This window comes from Neomonachus schauinslandi, chromosome 3 (genome assembly GCF_002201575.2).
Source record: "Neomonachus schauinslandi chromosome 3, ASM220157v2, whole genome shotgun sequence".
Taxonomy (NCBI): domain Eukaryota; kingdom Metazoa; phylum Chordata; class Mammalia; order Carnivora; family Phocidae; genus Neomonachus; species Neomonachus schauinslandi.
The window spans coordinates 186402722-186420995 of NC_058405.1; the positions used below are offsets into that span (position 1 = coordinate 186402722).

The following is an 18274-nucleotide window of genomic DNA, read 5'->3' on the forward strand; positions in this document are numbered from 1 at the left end:
GAAGAGAAGCCGAGCAGGACAGATGTGGTCAGGGGTATAGGCGTGATGCAGAAGCCAGGCCCAACTCCCAGTTTGGGGCAGTCTGGGAAGGCTTCTCAGAGGAGGGGATATCTACACTGAGACCTGAAAGAAGACTTGGGGTTGGCCAGGTCAGGTGGGGGTAGGGTACGGGGTGGGGAGGCTGTTCCAGGGAGTTGCTGGAACAGCGTACGTGAAGGCTTAGTGGTGAGACAGGATGTGGCACGGAGAAAGTTCCTTGACGATGTGCAGTGGGTGAAATGCAGACAGGTTTGAGACCGTGTGGGGTTGTGTCATCCAGGGAAGAAGTTTGGAATTTCTGCTAAGAACTGTGGAGGCCTTGATGGTCCTTAACCAGGGGTGTGGTTTCCTTCATACATAATAGCTAACAGAAATAGTGAACGTGAACTGCACATTTGAGATGCTCTGGTAGCTGTTGAAAGCACTGGGCATGCGTTACGTCGGTCCTCATAAGAGCACACCAGTGTTAGCCTTGGTTCACAGATGATGGGACCGAGGACAAAAGATTAAGTTAAGTGACTTGCTCAAGGTCACACTGCTAGTCAGTGGCAGCTCAGAGATTTGATTCCCACAGCTGGTTTTGGGGTTTCTCCTAGAAACCCCCTCAGTAACGCATTCGCCCCACAGCTGCTTCTCAGTTAGGACACACCGCCCCCTGGTAGTGCCCCTGTCTGTCTCTAACCAGAGCAGCAGTCCAGAGAGGGAGCACCGAGGGGTGTGCGGGGAAGTTTGGAGCAGAGGTCAGCTCTTAACACTGGTCCTTGCAGACTTTTGCAGCTCCGTCATTCGATGATAAGATCCTGGAGGTGGTCGCTGTGTTTGGCAGCATGCAGATGGCTGTGTCTCGTGTCATTAAGCTGCAGCATCACCGAATCGCCCAGGTACCGGCCATGGTCCTGCAGGTGGGAGGGACCTAGGAGGCAGTCTGGCCCCCGCGAGTTTGGAGAGGCAGGGCCTGGCCCAGAACCAGTCTCCTGCATCAGTGCACTCCTTGCACAGAGCCCAGGAGAGTGGGTGCGTTTCCAGGACCACCCACGGCCCTGTCTCCTGGTCCAGAGCCCTTCCTCCCCTGCTGTATTTGACAGTTGGATGACACTCGTTCAGAATTGGGGCCCCCTTGAATCCTGCCTGAGCTCCCTGCCCTGGCTTTCTCTGTGGGTGCCCACTGTACCTGCCGCCTTCTGTTGAGGTGGGATGAGATGAGACAGGCCCGACCGGACTCGGCACGTGCCTGTGGCTTTCAGCAGCCGCATCCTGAGTTTGGGAACGGAGGCCGAGCAGTGAGCAGTGGAGAAAGCGGGGTCTCACCTGCTGCTCTAGGGCCCAGCTGGAGAGGGGAGATGGGGAGTGGGGCTTATTTCTGGTGATGGGTTGGGGTGGGCGGTGTTTTTATGCATAATGAAGCGGGGATGCTGATAACTTAGCCCACCTGAGGCCCACGCAGTGGCTTTAGTCCTTCCAGCCTCAGTCTGGCCCCATGTAGGGTAGGGTGTTTGAGTTTTATGATATTAACTCTTGGGCAGTGTTTTTTGTTGAAAAGAGAAACAGTGCATCGTTAACCACTTGTTGGAGGGGTTTACCCTGTTCGGGGAGTGTTTGCACGTGTGCAGGGCCCGATGGCTCGTGCTGGTCACGAGGGTCCACCCCGGGCCCGGTGCTTGTGTCTGACCCCTGAGGTCTCCTCACTGTGCTTTCAGGTGCAGTAGCGGGTGAGGGGACGGGGAGGGTGGGACAGACCCGTGGGCTTCATGAGCTGTGTCCCAGACGAGGATGCTCTAACCGCAGAGGTGGTCGGCAGCGGGCGTGGTATGCCCCCCAGACGTCAGCTGACGTGTGCCAGAGCACGTAGCACAGGAAGGCTCCTGCAGCGCTGAGATACAGCCCCTTAGCTCCTTGCTTCCGCGCAGTGCACAAGTAACAGCTGTGATGTTTGCTCAGTGTCGTACCGTGAAGATTTCCATCCTGGGGGATGAGGGCGTACCCGTGCAGGTGGACGGAGAGGCCTGGATCCAGCCTCCAGGATACATTCGGATTATCCACAAGAACCGGGCACAGACACTCACCAGAGATAGGGTAAGAAAGGCTGCCTTCGGGGACCCGGAGAGAACACACCGGTCCCAGGGCTCACCTCGGGCACACCTGTGCACCTTCTCGGAGAAGGCCCAGAGTTTCTAGTGTTTCGTTCTAGGAGTTTACTTTTGTTAGACACAGAGCTTAAGTGAACAGGGCTGTAATTTCCAGGACCATTCCCACTCCTCAGTGTGAAACAGAATTGTGTCTCTCCCTTTCTGGCTGCTGTCCAGCGAGTATCCCAGCAGTGTTTGCTGTTGGACACGGGCCTGCCTCTCGAGAGAGCGGTGCACCGTGTGATACTGCCGTCCTGTGCCCTAGGCCTTTGAGAACACGCTCAAGTCCTGGGAAGACAAGCAGAAGTGTGAACTTCCTCGCCCTCCATCTTTCTCTCTGCACCCGGAGATCCTGTCTGAGGAAGAGGCCACCCAGATGGACCAGTTCGGGCAGGCGGCGGGAGCCCTCATCCACAGGTGGGCCCGCGCCTTCCCTGGGCAGTTAGCCGCCTCCCGGCTGGAGCCCCTGGGCCCCTGACGGCCTCAGGGCCCCCGTTCACCGCTGGGCTGCCAGCGTGCCGTCCCTCCTCCCAGGGCTCATGTGCCAGTCTGCCTCCTTCACCAGGGCCCAGCTGGGGTTTCTGCAGGCCCTTGGCTTTGGTTCATCTCTGCTAACTGACTTTCAGAGATTGCTCGGAGTTCATGTAGATGGAAGCTTAAAATCCACAGGTGTTTTCAGAGCCAGTTCACAGATGTAAAGACCTATCTTGGATTCTTACTGCTACTTCTGCATTATCCCAGAGAGCAGGTTTGTTATTAAAAAACAAACCTTGTAGTTATTAGAAAGTAAATACCCCACCAGTACCCAAAGGCATTTCCTTCTTTTACTCTGCCTTTGAGAAGTGCCTTCTGGAGCCACTGGGGACGACCTTCTGGCCTGGTGGTCCCACTCCGCCACTGTCCATTCTCCCCACCCGCCCGGGCGCCGGCTGCCGTCGTGCCTTGCTCTGGAAGGGTCGTTCAGCTTGGTGACCTATGCCCTCTCAGTTGACAGATCCCGTGACCCTCTTCGGCTGCCGTCTGGTTCTGGTTTTCAACGTATTTCCCCTCCCTGGTCACCCCCTGAGGCCGCACGCTGGCCTGGTGCTCCTTGACTTCGCCTCTGTGCTGCTCTGTGGCTTCCTCCTCCTCTGCTCCCACCAGGAGCACTGCCGCCCTGCGGGCTCTAGGCTCTGCCTGCCCTTCCGGGCGGTTCTTCTCCTCTTTCCCCCCACCCCGGCATCAGGCTCTCAGCCTGTGGGTTGGTAGCTCTCCCAGGATTCCTGTAGGCACTTCTGGTTCCATGGCTCCTTCTGGGTCCACACCCCTGAGAGCATGGCCTGCGCTGTGTCCTCTGTCTCAAGTAGCCGGCACCACTTCTGCCACCGTCGTCCCCCCCCCCCCCGCCCCCCGTGGCCAAATCAGTATCTGGGCTTGATGACTTCACTTCTTACGTTCTTTCTCAGTTCCTGGCTGTATAACAGGCTTCTAGCTTCCTTCTATCTTCATTCTTGTCCCCTCAAGGCCTGTGGCAGCCCCGCAGGTGGGGACTGGCCATCATTGTCTTGTTTAAAGTCCAGCAGCTGCCCCTGGTTTTCCCCAGGGTAGGACAAGTGGCTCCTCATCCAGCTCCCCTGACTTGTGTGTCCCCTCTGTCTGCTCTGGTGCTCTTGCTGTGTCTGACCCTGTCACCACCCTATTTCTGTTTGGGTCCCTTGGGCAAGGGGCTCTTGCCTGGGGCCGTGTCCTGGGGTCTGAGCCTTTTGAACCAGGATCGTCCCCATAGAGAAGGGTCCTGTCATCCTCATTTATAGAGTGGGGAGGCAAAGTCCCCTTTCAGGAACGATCAGCTGTCCCCACATAGCAGGCCTGCAAACCATGTTTCCTGTCAGCTTGCCATTTTATAGGGTGTGAGTCTCATTTTGGGTATTTTCCTCCCTCATTGAGTTTCTGGAAAAACTTGGATTTGGTGTCACATTTCCCCTTTAAGACCTGCTCTGTTTGCCATTGGCTGAGCTGTGTCTGTGTTGGCCCCCTGGGCTGGACCTGGGCCTGTCTTTGAGTGGGGTGATGTTATAGGCTGCCCCTTCCTCTGGTCTGATGAGTGCTGTGTTTCTTTCTCTCTAGTATCCGGGAGATAGCTCAGTCCCATCAAGACATGGAGCAGGAACTTGCCCACGCTGTCAATGCCAGCTCCAAGTCCATGGACCGAGTGTACGGCAAGCCCAGAACCACAGAGGTGCCTGTGCTTTTCAGGTTTTGCTCCTCTGAAGTCCTCTAGCCCTTGGGCCTTCTACATGGGTGTCATTCTGGTTCCTCTCAGGGGCTGAACTGCAGCTTTGTCCTGGAAATGGTGAATAACATCAAAGCTCTGCGTAGTGAGACGGAACTGCTGCTGGCTGGGAAGGTGGCTCTGGTAAGCCGAGAGGCCGGCCCTCACTCTGCATGTAGTGACCTTTGTGCAGAGGGCAGCAGATCTTAGCCTGGCGTTCCTGGCCTTAAGAATTCTAGACTCAGTGTTGGAAGGGGCCGTGGAGGTCATCTGATCTGGCCGTATGGCTGGTTCTCCAATCCTCTGGCCACATCTCAACCACATCATCTCTAGCATGTTCACTCCTATGGACAGAACCACGTTTGTCATTGCACATGAAATTCTACCTTAGAAATCTGCAGGCATGGAGCCATCTGCCTGTGACCAGGCAGGCAGGCCCTGTTCTCAGACGTGCAGTCACCCTTCCTCACTCAGCCCTGCCAACCTGGCTGAGGAGTCAGCCCTGGGCAAGTGCACAGGTCGGGTTTCACCGAATTGCAGAAGCCAAAATAGGGAAGACCCGAGGGATGGCCTGGCCAACCTTCTTGTTTTAAAAAATGAGGACGTGGAGGTCAAAGGAGGTAGAGTGATTTGCTGAAGATCACTCATCTGGAGAACCACCCCAAAAAACTAGTTTCCATGTCCTCTATTCTTCATTTCAAAATCGTCTGGTCTTCTGAATGTGACGACTGCTTCTTTGCTGCCTCAGCATTTCCTGCACTCTGGTGCAGGCGATCTGGTCCTGTCCTCTTTCTGACATAGGGGTCTCAGGGTAAACCGAAGTTGGTGAAGTGTCAGCGCCGCTCATTCAGTTTTCAGACGAGCTTGGTTTATTCCAGTACTTATGAAAGAAGAGTTTTAATTCCCTCACCTGATCCTACTTAGAAGGGGAGGTTCTGAATTTGGCCCCTTAGCCAGTGCTGTATGACTTAGTTTCCTTAGGAATTTTTATAAGAACTGTCTGAGAAACAGATCACTTTCCCTGGTGCAGACTGCATGCCTGCATGGGGGCTTTGCTGGGGCCCCAGCTCCTCACTGCTAATAACCAGCTGTGTCTCTCTTTCCTTCCTGCCTGGAGCAGCAGCTGGATCCCCCTCAGAAAGAGTGTCTTGGGGCTGCTCTCACAGAGATGGACCAGCAACTGAGGAAGCTGGCGGACACCCCCTGGCTGTGCCAGCCCATGGAGCCTGGTGATGAAGAGGTATGTGGGTCACAGGGCTTCAGCTTGGGCACCCCTGGATGCAGTGGCTCTCCCTTCAGTACCTGTAATCACTGTGATCTGTGCAGCTTTGAGGTTAAGATGGTGTCCATTTTGCAGCCCCTGATAGGGCTTCTTAAGACTTCTCTATTAAAACGCCTTGGAGGTATAGAAAAAGACTGGCAGGTAGGAAGGAGTTGGGAGTTAGTATTGATGACTGGGCACTTGTTGCCTTCAGAAACAGATGGCAGGGGTGGCCAGGAAGTTGATAGAAGACTGAGCCTAGCCCCACTGTTTGTCCCTGGTGTGAAGACACATTGGTTGGATAAATGGCAGCTTCTTGAGTTTGTTGTTGACAGGGACAGAGTTGGTATGTTCCACTCAATCACACTTTTCTTTTGCATGTGTTTCGAGACTCCAGCTTGCCATACTCCCTATAGCTGGGACAGATAGGATCCTGGGCATATTGCACCCTGGGATGTTGTTGCAAAAGCCCAGGAGAGGTGCTTGTTGGATGGTCAGTTTTGTGGGCAGCGTCTTGATAAAGGCGAACTGTAGATTGTCTTTTTTATCAGGGATAGAACAGAAGTGGGCCAGGAGAAAAGTTCATCCTAGGGTAGAGTACTACAGTCTTGAAAGAGAAAGAACTGCTAGACATTACACATCTCGCACCCCTACCGCCAGTTTTGTTTGTTAGAACCTGTTGGCAGCAGTTAAGGTGAGGGTACAGAGGAAGGCTACATCAGTCTGTCCTACTCTTCTCTGAAAATGAAGGCATTTGTTGACAAGTGCAAACCCTGCATGGAAAACTGACTCTGAGACCTTCCAGTGAAACAACAAAACTCAGTAACTTAAAATATGAGGACATTTTCGTTTAAAAGGACTGGCCAAGCTCATCAAAATTAGTTAAATTGTTAACTATAAATATAAAATATTCATTTAAAAGAAAATTACTAAGATAATAACACATAGAATGTTTGATAGATATAACAATAATATAGCTCAGGATTTCCAGATTAAGTTATTAAAGCCTGTGAAGTGGACAGGGAGTGGGGAGGCTGGGAAGAAGACATGGACAGAGGAATGAAGGCACATTAAGGTGGAAGGTTTAAAAAAAAAGGTTCTTGACTGATAATTAGGGAAATGCAGAGTTAGTAATATCTTTAAAAAAACTTAAAGGTAGTTTCTAGTAGAATTGAAAAGATTTGTTTTTCCAAATCAGTTTTCTAAAAACAAAAAGTATAATCCACACTATAAAAGAAAATAAGGGACTTAAAAAAAAAAAGAGAGGTAAGCAAACAATAACAGACTTTTAACTACAGAGAACAAACTGAGGGTTGATGGAGGGAGGTGGGCAGGGGATGAGCTAGATGGTTGATAGGTATTAAGGAGGGCACTAGTTGTGGTGAGCACTGGGTGTTATATGTAATAAGTGATGAATCACTAAATTCTACTCCTGAGACCAGTATTGCATGATATGTTAACTAACTGGAATTTAAATAAAAACCTAAGGAAAAAAAAAAAAAAAAAGGGACTAAAGGTGTAGCTAACAGCATGTAAGTAAGATAACAGAAAATGATGTAGCTTTTCCTCTTAAAAACAAATTATTATAAGATTGTGTTTAAATCTAACCACATACCAATCACAATAGTCCAGTTTTCTCTCCCATCCCCAGTAAAAACTTATGACACAGAAAGATTAAAACAATTTTAAGAAAACATACAAAATGTGAAGTAAATTTTAATATAAAAATAGGATTATAATAAATGATAAAAAGATCACTTTATATTGGTAAAATATAATTTTATAATCAGAAGATTTATTTTTGTCTTTTTATCTATCAATTACTATTGAAGTCTCTGATCATGAATGTAGATATCTCCATTTACATTTGTGGTTTTATTTTTGCTTTCTGTGTTTTGAGGTTATGTTATTGGGTGCATATAGGTTTTATTGTTATGTAAAGACACTTAGTAATTCTTTTTAAGTTTGTTTGGTATTTTCATTTTCTTACTTTTACTTTCAAGCTTTATTTGGAGTGTCTTGCTTATAAATAGCATATTGTCAAATTGAGGTTTTATTCAGTCTGGTACCCTGCATTTTAACTGAAGAGTTCAGTCTGTTTATATTCGTTGTGATTACTGATGTATTTATCTGTATATTTTCCCATATTTTGTGCTTTGTATTCCACTTTTTTGCTTCTTTTAATTTCTCCTTTGATTGATAAGTCTCTCCTCCCACACAACTCTCTTTGTCCCCTCTAGTAGTTTGGAAATACAAGCTATCTGTCTATTCTTTTAGTGACTACCCCCCAAATTTTAATTTTAATTTACTTTGTCCCCTCTAGTAGTTTGGAAATACAAGCTATCTGTCTATTCTTTTAGTGACTACCCCCCAAATTTTAATTTTAATTTACATAAAATCTATAAAGCAAAAACTTCTTGAAATGAGAGAAAGTGACAGAAACCAAATTGTAGTGTGAACCATCACTATCAGTCCATGAGTAATGAAATAAACTGTATCACAGCATACAAACAAAAGAAAATTGAAAAAATATGTATGTGTGTGTGTGTATCATGTTTCTCCATAGAGAGAATTTTATACTCTGTAAAGAGGGAATATGTTTTTTTTTTTCCCTCTTGCCCATAGGACAGTTTCAAAATTGGATCATGTTCTAGATAGCACTACTGACAGTGGAAAACTCTTTGTTATTATATACACTGAGAAGAAGAGTTTAGAAACTTCTAAGCAATTAACAAAAATTTTATTTCTGTTGAAAATTAATAAAAAATTGAGGCTTATACTTTGTCCTTTTTTGGTTTCCTTTTTTTTTTAGTGGTTTATTTTACTGTATTTCATTAAATTATCAGTCCACTATGGATTGGAAATTGTTAAAGTTGGTTCCTTTCCAGGAATGGTTTGAGCAGCACAGTGCTGGGCCACAGGAAACCTCAGATACCAACTCAAAGTAGGAGTAGTACCAGCTGTCAGCGGTGGGCCCTGTGCCCCCATGCCTTGCCCACGGTGGGCAGCTTCCTCCTGTACGCAGATTCCCTCTGAAGACAGGAGGGCTAGGATTTTCCTCTGCTCATGGGCAGTGTAGCAGCTGCTGCAGTGGGAGGCTCGCAGCCCAGTGTCTGGTTGCAGGGTGACCACAGTCAACTTGGTTTGTTTGGGACTTTCAGGTCTTAGTACTAAAAGCCTCTGTTTCAGGGATTGTGGTTCCAGAGCTTTAAGCCTAAAAATATTTTCAAAACGAATATCACCAAAGGTAGAGCCACTGCAGAAACAAACCAGCACAAGTCCCCCCTGGATGTCTGACCTCATGAATCCTTTAAGCCATGTCTATAGTGGCCCTGGTTTCTAGGTTTCCTAGTTGTGGGCTGGTGAGACGGTGCAGGGTAACAGGTGGGAAGTTGTACAGATGGGGCCAGGGGCAGGTTAGTTGCAAAACCAGAAACCCTCTGGAGCCAGTTTGGGCAGAGCAGGGTGGGGCTGGGGTAGAGTTATTGCTGGCATTCATCCCATGGAACCTAAGGCCAGAAACTGTAGCCAGGGGTCCCGGGAGGGAAAGGCAAACCACACTTGCTCTTGGGGCCTTCTGGGCTTCCCAGGGCTCCTGACTTCTCCACCCTTCTCTGCTGGCTGCCTCGCAGCTCAGCACTCCCAGCCTCTGGGACTCTGGCTCAGTTTCACCCATGCAAGGGGAGAGATGGGGGTGAAGTACAGTGGGCAAAGGGAAACTTGGAGGGCATGGTGCCACATTTCTACTAGCATAAAAATAGGACAATTATTTCTTTGAAAGCAAAAAAAAAAAAATTGACAAATCTTCAAGTTAGTTCTTTGAAAGTACAGTTGACTTTTGAACAATACAGTTTGGACTGCGTAGGTCCACTTATATATAGGCTTTTTTCTGATAAATATAGTGCAGTACTTTAAATGTATTTTCTCTTAGGATTTTTTTTTTTTTTTAAGATTTTATTTATTTATTTGAGAGAGAGAATGAGAGAGAGAGCACATGAGAGGGGGGAGGGTCAGAGGGAGCAGCAGACCCCCTGCCGAGCAGGGAGCCCGATGCGGGACTCGATCCCGGGACTCCAGGATCATGACCTGAGCCGAAGGCAGTCGCTTAACCAACTGAGCCACCCAGGCGCCCTCTTAGGATTTTTTTAACATTTTCTTTTCTGTAGCTTTTTTGTAAGAATACAGTATATGATATACATACAAATATGTGTTAATTGACTGTTTGTTACTTAGTAAGGCTCTTTGGGGAGTTAGAAGTTATTCATGATTTTCAACTTCATGAGTGGGGGGTTGGCACCCCTGACTTTTATGTTGTTCAGAGCTTAACTGTAAAGTACAAGAAATTAAATCACTCTCTGGCACCTGTAATCAAGGCAAGTTTGGACAGTATGAAGTGATAAAGGTTATGTAACAATAGATAAGAGAATAAATCAAGTTATACTATTTTCAAAGAAATGCTAATTTTAAAATCTTGCTGAAACCATTGAAACTTCAGGAAAAATTTAAACTGTACAAATTGAAATCTAAAGACATTTTAAAAAGAATGGCCACAGGACAACTTGAAAAAATTATTCTCTCTGAAGGGAAAATGTCAAGGAATATGTAATTTCCTATATAAAAAACCTCATCAGAGCTAGGAAAAGATGGGCATTGGCCCAGTTTGTGTTTTAAATTGTGATAAGAAACACACAAAATTTACCGTATTTGTTGTTTTTAAGTGTAGAGTTCAAGTAGTGTTAAGCATATTCACATATTGTGAAGCAAATCTCCTGAACTTTTTTTTTTTTTTAAAGATTTTATTTATTTATTTGACAGAGAGAGGGGGAACACAAGCAGGAGGAGTGTGAAAGGGAGAAGCAGGCTTCCCACCGAGCAGGGAGCCCGATGCGGGGCTCGATCCCAGGACCCTGGGACCATGACCTGAGCCGAAGGCAGACGCTCAACGACTGAGCCACCCAGGCGCCCCAAACTTTCAAACGGTTCATTTTTTTAAAAACTAGCGCATCTGACTTCAAAATTCTTTACCAGTAGATCCGTAAAAACAGTGTATTTATTTTTTATTTTTTTAATCTTTTTTTAAAATAGATTTTATTCATGAGAGAGAGAGCACAAGCAGTGGGAGGGGCAGAGGGAGAAGCAGACTCCCCACTGAGCAGGGAGCCCAATGAGGGGCTCCATCCCAGGACCTGGAGATCATGACCTGAGCCGAAGGCAGACGCTCAACTGACTGAGCCGCCCAGGTGCCCCAAAAGTGTTTCTTTAAAAGATTTTATTTATTTATTTGACAGAGACACAGTGAGAGAGGGAACACAAGCAGAGGAAGTGAGAGAGGGAGAAACAGGCTTCCCGCGGAGCAGGGAGCCCGATGTGGGGCTCGATCCCAGGACCCTGGGATCACGACCCGAGCCGAAGGCAGACGCTTAACGACTGAGCCACCCAGGCGCCCCCAAAAGTGTTTCTTTAAATCAAATAATTGAAAGCAATTTTTTATAAAAAATGCCGGGTGGAAAGTGCAGAGGGATTGAAAGGCCATTTTACCCCCCCACCCCCACCCTGAGGAAATGCTCGATTTCTGGCGGGTCATGCATGGGTGGCGGCACCTGTGGTGGAAGAAGCCGCTGACCCCGGAAAGAGGACAGCAGGCCTCTCCTGTCGGGAGGCAGTCGCAAGCCTGTGGCACCACTCACGACAGCGTCCTGTCTGGAGGCAGGAATCTGGGTCTGATCAGCGGCTCCACGCGGGCAGGGGGTCGGGCCTTCCGCTCCCGGGGAGCTGCCCGCGGTCAGTCAGAATGGGAGCCGGCTTACGGGGCGGACAGCTGCTTTCTCTGCGGGCGAAGGTCGAAACGGGAGAGCGCCTGAGCCACGGGGCTGAGTGTCCCTCGTGGCCCTCATCAGGGTCCTGATGCACACACACCTGCCGTGAGGATAAACCTTCGGAACGGGCGGGGAGATTCAATATTATCAGATACATACGAATTTTTGCTGGTGTCAGTGTGATGCTAGTGCTGTGGGGTGACGTAGGGGTTGCATACTGAAGTATTTGTGGGGGGCGTAGTTTGAGGTCTGAAATTTTCTTAGGGGCGACTAAGGTCACATTGATAATCAGCCTCATTCTGCTGGTCTCCCCATTTTATGAATGGATGAAAATACCCATATTAAAAGTTAGAAGTAGGGGCTCCTGGGTGGCTCAGTCAGTTAAGCAAGCGTCTGCCTTTGGCTCAGGTCATGATCCCGGGGTCCTGGGATCGAGCCCCACATCGGGCTCTTGCTTCTCCCTCTCCCTCTGCTGCTCCCCCTGCTTGTGTGCACTCTCTCTTTCTGACAAATAAAATCTTTAAAAAAATAATAAAAGTTAGAAAAAAATGTAATCCTCATATTGCATTAAAAAAAAAAGAAATTGTAAAGTCAGGCGTAGGATTCTGTTTGGGCTGCGTGGGAGAGCAGCTGCGGGTCCCTGCGGTGTCCCCTCCTGTGGGAGCACGGAGGAGCGAGGTGCCTGCCAGTCTCAGCGTAGAAGAGCCTGGTCGCCCGGGCACTAATGGTCTTTAGTGGAGCAGCTATTAGAATCGATGGTTGATAATTTTGCCAAGTTAAGAAATTTGTTGGGGCGCCTGGATGGCTCAGTCGTTAAGCATCTGCCTTCGGCTCAGGTCATGGTCCCAGGGTCCTGGGATCGAGCCCCGCGTCAGGCTCCCTGCTCGGCGGGAAGCCTGCTTCTCCCTCTCCCACTCCCCCTGCTGTGTTCCCTCTCTCGCTGTGTCTCTCTCCGTCAAATAAATAAAATCTTTAAAAAAAAAAAATTGTAAAAATAAGTTCCTAGAGCGCTACAGTCCTTGGTTAGAAATACCATTGTGAGAAGTCTCTTTTCTCATAGAAAAGCTGAAGCCGGAAACGCTTCCGATCAGAAATCCATGAAGGGGAGGACCTTCAGGGGCACCAGGAGGGTTGGGGGCACCACAGAGCATGTTCCCAGACGTGCGGACCCGTATTCTTCCCCCACTCTAGACTTCGTGTGATTCTTTTTTTTTTTTTTTTTTAAAGATTTTATTTATTTATTTGAGAGAGAGAATGAGAGACAGCACGAGAGGGAAGAGGGTCAGACGGAGAAGCAGACCCCCTGCTGAACAGGGAGCCCGACGCGGGACTCGATCCCGGGACTCCAGGATCATGACCTGAGTTGAAGGCAGTCACTTAACCAACTGAGCCACCCAGGCGCCCAGACTTGGTGTGATTCTAATGAAAATCCCTGTGCTGTTTTCAGCGGGACCACGTGTCCCTTTCAGATCTGAAAGTGTCCTAAAGCTGCCAAGTCTGACCGTGCGGGTCAGTGTGGGGACGTCGGTGGACAGAGCCCTAGGGCAGAGTCCAGGCCCTTGGGGCGCACCTGGGACATGGGAAATTCTGCTTTATTTGTGAACACAGGGGTAGGACGTGTACACACGTAAATCCAGGCTCGTGTATTGTGTGTGCGGAGCATTCTTTACGGCAGAGGCCCCTGCGCCAGCTTCTGTGCTGGGAAGGGGCAGTGTGAGCTCCGCCCGTTTGCTGGGCAGCCCTGTGGGGGTGGGGGGTGGAAGGGACCCCGTGCCCTGTCCCCCGTCCCTCCACGATGCTGCTTCAGGAAGTACGTCCCAAGGAAAGAGCGCAAAGTGCTGGAAACGCTTTGTTTAGAAAGACACACACACACACCCACACACACACACACACCCTGCTCGTGCAGCTCTGGAAGATCGGCTGTGACCTACTGGATAATCTTGGTAGAATGTACTGGTATTTAGGTAATATTCACAAAGCTTTTTAATCACATGAGAAACACACGTTATAAAATGAAGGAAATTGAATGTGAAATTAGAGACTGTGTGATCACTGTGGAACCACCTTTAAAAGGCATTACAAACCAGTCACTGCAAGCCTAGAAACCAAGGGGGACACCAGAGTAAGTAAAGCAGGGACCGAGCCCCCGCCCCCTGCCCTGCCGCTCGGACTGCTGTGGCCCAGGCCTGGCTGCATCAGGCTCTGACTCCTGTCTCTCGCCTCCCCCACAGAATGTGATGCTGGAGCTTTCCAAACGCAGCCGCAGTGGCAAGTTCCGCCTGGTGACGAAGTTTAAGAAAGAGAAAAACAGCAAGAACAGAGAAGCTCGCAGTAGCCTGGGAGCCCCGGGTACCTGCCTTCCTGCTGTCCTTGTGGCTGGCCACGCCGGCTGTGGGGACCTTGTGGTCTCTGCTTTCTCCCGTGGCCTCGCGGCTCTTCTCCGTGGTCCCCGACCACGACCCCTGTAGCGGCCTGCGCCGTGGTGTCTGTCTTTGGCTAGGGAACTGCCCCTGCGCTTCCAGCCCTGTGTTGTTGCTCCTGCCTGGGGTCGCTCCCGGTGCGGACTCCGCTGACTGACACCACGCTGCCTGCCTGCCCTGGACTGGGGGTGCGAGGGGGGAGGCGGACAGCAGAGGTGACAGGACACTCAGAGACACAGAGCTCACACTCCAGTCTTGTGCGGGGCTGCTGGTCCCCAGCGACGACTGGTGACTTCCCCAGGCCACCAGCACTTGTGGCCGGGGAAGTCAATAGAAAATGGCACTCGAGGACGTTTTTGGGGGGAGTCCATAAACTGGGGCTCTGAGCATGGCTGTTTCCAGTGCTCTCAGGTGCTGGGCAGCTCCGGGTTTGGATTGGTGGGTAGTGGTCGCTCCCTCTGATTTTTCTTCTTCGCATGTTTGTCCAGCAGTTGGGTTTCTTTTAGTGACGGTGGGTCTTACTACATGAAATCTCTGCCTGTTTCCCTTCCTGCCGTGGACCGGAAGGGACGTGAACCCTCTGGAGAGGAGGGTGGCCTGGCCCTGGCAGCAGAGTCACATTGGTGTTTCGTACTTGGCGGGGTCCGGTCCCTCCTGGGACCTGGGGCAAATGGCCAGGCTGCTGGCCGGCCTGGCAGGAACAGACCGCAGCTCATTGCCCTGGAGAGCGGGTGGCTCCTCGCTGCTTTCTGCGTGGCTCTGGGTGGCGCGTGTGGCTGGGCGGCGGGTGCCGGCTGCTGGGGGCGCGTGGGGGTCCCTGCTGCTGGGGCACCTGCTGCTGGGCCGTGTGGGTGCTGGCTTCTGGGGCGTCTTGGGATGCCTGCTGCTGGGGCGCCTCAGGCGCCGGTTGCCACCTGCCTCGCGCTGGGCTCTGGGCACTCACTGCGTTCGTGCTTTTCCGTCTCTGACAGTTCACCTCTGGGGGACAGAGGAGGTTGCTGCCTGGCTGGAGCACCTCAGTCTCTGTGAGTATAAGGACATCTTCACGCGACACGACATCCGGGGCTCCGAGCTCCTGCACCTAGAGCGGAGGGACCTCAAGGTACTTCCACAGCGTCTCCTGGGAACCCGCTCCGGGCTTCCCTGTGCTCCCTTCTCTGTCCCCTCCCTCTGACCCGGCCACGTCCCAGCATCAGGGCTCTCCTCATGGTTCTCTTGCGCACGGCTCGGGTGATGCATGGCGGTGGCCGAGAGACCACCTCTGCCCCGGCAGTCATGTCACCACCCGCCGCAGCCAGACAAGGCCAAAGCGGACGTGATCGGGGGGAACCTTGCTTTTCTTAAGCTAATTGGACAAATGAACTATTTTAACATTAAAAATCCTGTTGAGGGGGGCGCCTGGCTGGCCCGGTGGGTAGAGCGTGTGACTCTTGGTCTCAGGGTTGTGGGTTCAAGCCCCATATTGGGTGTGGAGCCCACTTAAAAATAAAAAAACTCTATTGGGGGACACAGCTCTGTGCTAATGAGTCAGCCGAAGAGCTCTGTGTGACGTTGGCCCCCAGCACACGGGGGTCCCTCTCCCTTTGGAGCTGATGCAGGCACCCCACGGAGATGCTGCAGGGTGCGTCCCAGACCCCTGCGAGGAAGCGAGTCTGAGCTGTTGGGTTTCCCAGTGCACACGACAGTCATGGTTATGATACACTGCCGTCTATTAAGTGTGCAACAACAGAACATCTCAAAACTGTGCCTACCTTAGCGAAAAAATCCTAGATTGCTAAAAACCGCTAACCGTCATCTGAGCTTTCAGTGAGTCCTGATCGCTGGCCACAGATGACCGCAACAAATTTAATAGCAAAAGTGTCTGAAATATGGCGGGAACCCCCAGTACGTGACACAGAGGCTTGAACGAACGCTGTTGGAGAACCGGCACCGACAGACTTGCTTGACGCAGGCCGCCAGGGCCCCGAGCGCCGGAGGCGCGGGGTGCGCGCTCGGGCCAGCCTGAGCCGCGTCCGGAGAGGGCAAGGGCTCCCCGGGGACGTCCTGGACAGCAGCTTCGTCCAGTCCCTGCATCCACCCGCCGCCGCCGGGCCAGCGTCCCGGGTCTGTCCTGCACGACGGCGGGGACGCTGTGCTCGCGGGGGAGGTGTGGTGGGCGTCCGCACGACCGGTCACGCGTGTGCCATCTCCATCTGGTGTCACTGTCTTCATCCTTCCCCCCCCACGCTGGTGTTCAGAAAGCGGCGTCAGGGCTGTCCTCTCGTTGCAGGACCTCGGCGTGACCAAGGTGGGCCACATGAAGAGGATCCTGTGTGGCATCAAGGAGCTGAGCCGGAGCACTCCTGCCACCGAGGCCTAGCCCTGGCCCTGTCGGCCTGCGTCCCCCGCGCCCCCCGCGACTGAGGCCAGGCCCAGCGCCGGCCCCTTCTCATGGTGCTACCCCTTTGCTCCACGCGGGAAGCCTCGCAGATGCCCTTTCTGTGACTGCTCCGGGGTCTCGGACACACCAACACAGCTACCTTTGAAACAGCACCTTGTCCCGCCCGGCGGCGTGGGGGGCGGGCCGCCGCCACCTCTCCGTTCTCGCTGACCTGCGCCCCGGGCCGGGCCCGACCTCCTGGGCCCCGGGCAGCCCGCGTTCGTTGAGCGGGTTCCTCGCCGCGAGCCCCGTGTTCGCACACCGTGTGGCATCTCCCGGGCGCGCAGACCCTGGCCCAGCCGGCAGCCTCCTGCCCGGGAAAGGTCTGTGCCCGCCAGCCATCCTGGTTCTTGGCAGCAGCCCCGCGGGGCCCCCCGCGGCTGTCGTCCCGTTTACTGACCATCGGTCACAGCGACCCTGCCCCTCCTGGCTTGAGAGCGCCGGGACGCGTCGCTAGGCCCGTCCGTTTTCACTTGACCCGGAGAGGAGGCAAACCCGCTCCTCCTTAAGCCAAGTAACCGGGTGGCTGTGATCTTGGGCTGACACATCCCCTGCCCGTTCGCCTGTGGTCCCTTGTCCCGGTTGGTACCCTCTCAAGCTGCTGACGTGGGACGTCTGTCCCCGAGACGCCGTAGCCTCTCCTGTCTCTCCACAGACAGAGGACGTGTTTGCGTGAGCTTGCTGTTGGGGGGAGAGCGCGCTTCCTGGGCGCCGGGGAGACTCCCCTCCCCGTTCTGGGGGAGCCCGGGCTTGGTCCCGGGCCAGCGTCCCGACGGTCTCTGACCACGTGGATGGCTCTGTCTCATGACGCTCTGGCCCACGTCCCCAGCCCTCCTGGGCCCGGGCGGGGGAACGGCGTCCGGCTGCCAGCCAGGGCCCTATGCCCCAAAGTGGGGGTGGGTGGGGGCGGAGCTGAGCGTCCGCTGGCCGTGCCACCCCCCGCTGGAGCTCACTTCACCCCTTGTTTGTGCGAGGGGACTGGGCTGCCGGCGCCATCCGGTCACCCTTGGGGGCCCTAGGGAGCTCACCGCTGAACAGCCTCTACTTGCCACTTGCTTTGCAGGCCCCTGTGCCCCCCCCCTTACTGGTGTGCACGGTGGGCCCCTCCGTGAGCCCAGCTGGGCCCATGCCTCTGGTTTGGGGGTGCTCCTGCTGCTGGCCTTCCGGGCGCCCGGCCCGCTCCTGTCTCGAGGGCGGAGTGGCTGCACTGGGTTTGGGGTGAAGAGGCCCGTGCTCCGCAGGGCCGCTGTGTGTGGCCTTCCCACCCCGAGTTCCGGTGCCCGTTTGGGACATGGAAGGCAGAGAGGGATCATCTGGCCACCAGAAATCACTGGCTTTCCAGGTAGAACAGGCTGAGGAAGGAGACTGTGGGGACCCGACCCTGCGGTACCAGAATGGCGTGTGTGCTGTCCTCTCTGGCAGGGACCAGCGACAAGCACGCACGCGGCGAGGGGGGGTGGCGGCGGCGGCGGCGGCGGCTGGGGCTGAAGCTGCGGGGCCACCCCAGGCCCTCCCGGCCCTCTCTCGGGAAAGCCTGAGGGTTGGGTCAAGCATGGTGTTGAAAATTAATGTGTCGTCAGTGATGAAAACAACACTGTTTACGTAAAAACCATTTTTCTGATTCTAGTAAGTTAGAGGTGAATGGAGTAAAAGTGAGTGTCGCGTGGAAGTGCATCGCTGTGGGGCCGGCACCGTGTCGCCCTCTGTAGGGCTGCTTCTCTGCCTGGCCCGACCCGTCCCCGCTGTGGCTGGTGGGGGGGGGAATCTTGGAGAAAAGGTTTTGTGCCCTCGGGTGGGGCTTACCCCTCATATTTATGATCTTAATTTATACAGTGCCCGCCGTGGAAGCAAATGTCTCCTGTATCGCTGTGTACATACCCGATCTGGGGGTGTAAATAGGCTGTTCTGTGTATAAATAAAATCTTCCGTTGTCAGATTTCTT

General features: G+C 52.5%; 1 protein-coding gene across 1 annotated transcript in view; it reads left to right on the forward strand.

Annotated features, from left to right (window-relative positions):
- DGKD (diacylglycerol kinase delta) overlaps positions 1–17690 on the forward strand; it is a 39019-nt gene extending 21329 nt beyond the window's left edge. Inside the window, 9 exon segments of the mRNA XM_021679007.2 lie at positions 807–920; positions 1978–2112; positions 2431–2582; positions 4272–4383; positions 4468–4560; positions 5537–5656; positions 13725–13842; positions 14885–15015; positions 16183–17690. Of these exon segments, the coding sequence (XP_021534682.2) occupies positions 807–920; positions 1978–2112; positions 2431–2582; positions 4272–4383; positions 4468–4560; positions 5537–5656; positions 13725–13842; positions 14885–15015; positions 16183–16272 (1065 nt within the window). The 3' untranslated portion in view covers positions 16273–17690.
- The last annotated feature ends 584 nt before the right edge of the window (positions 17691–18274 follow it).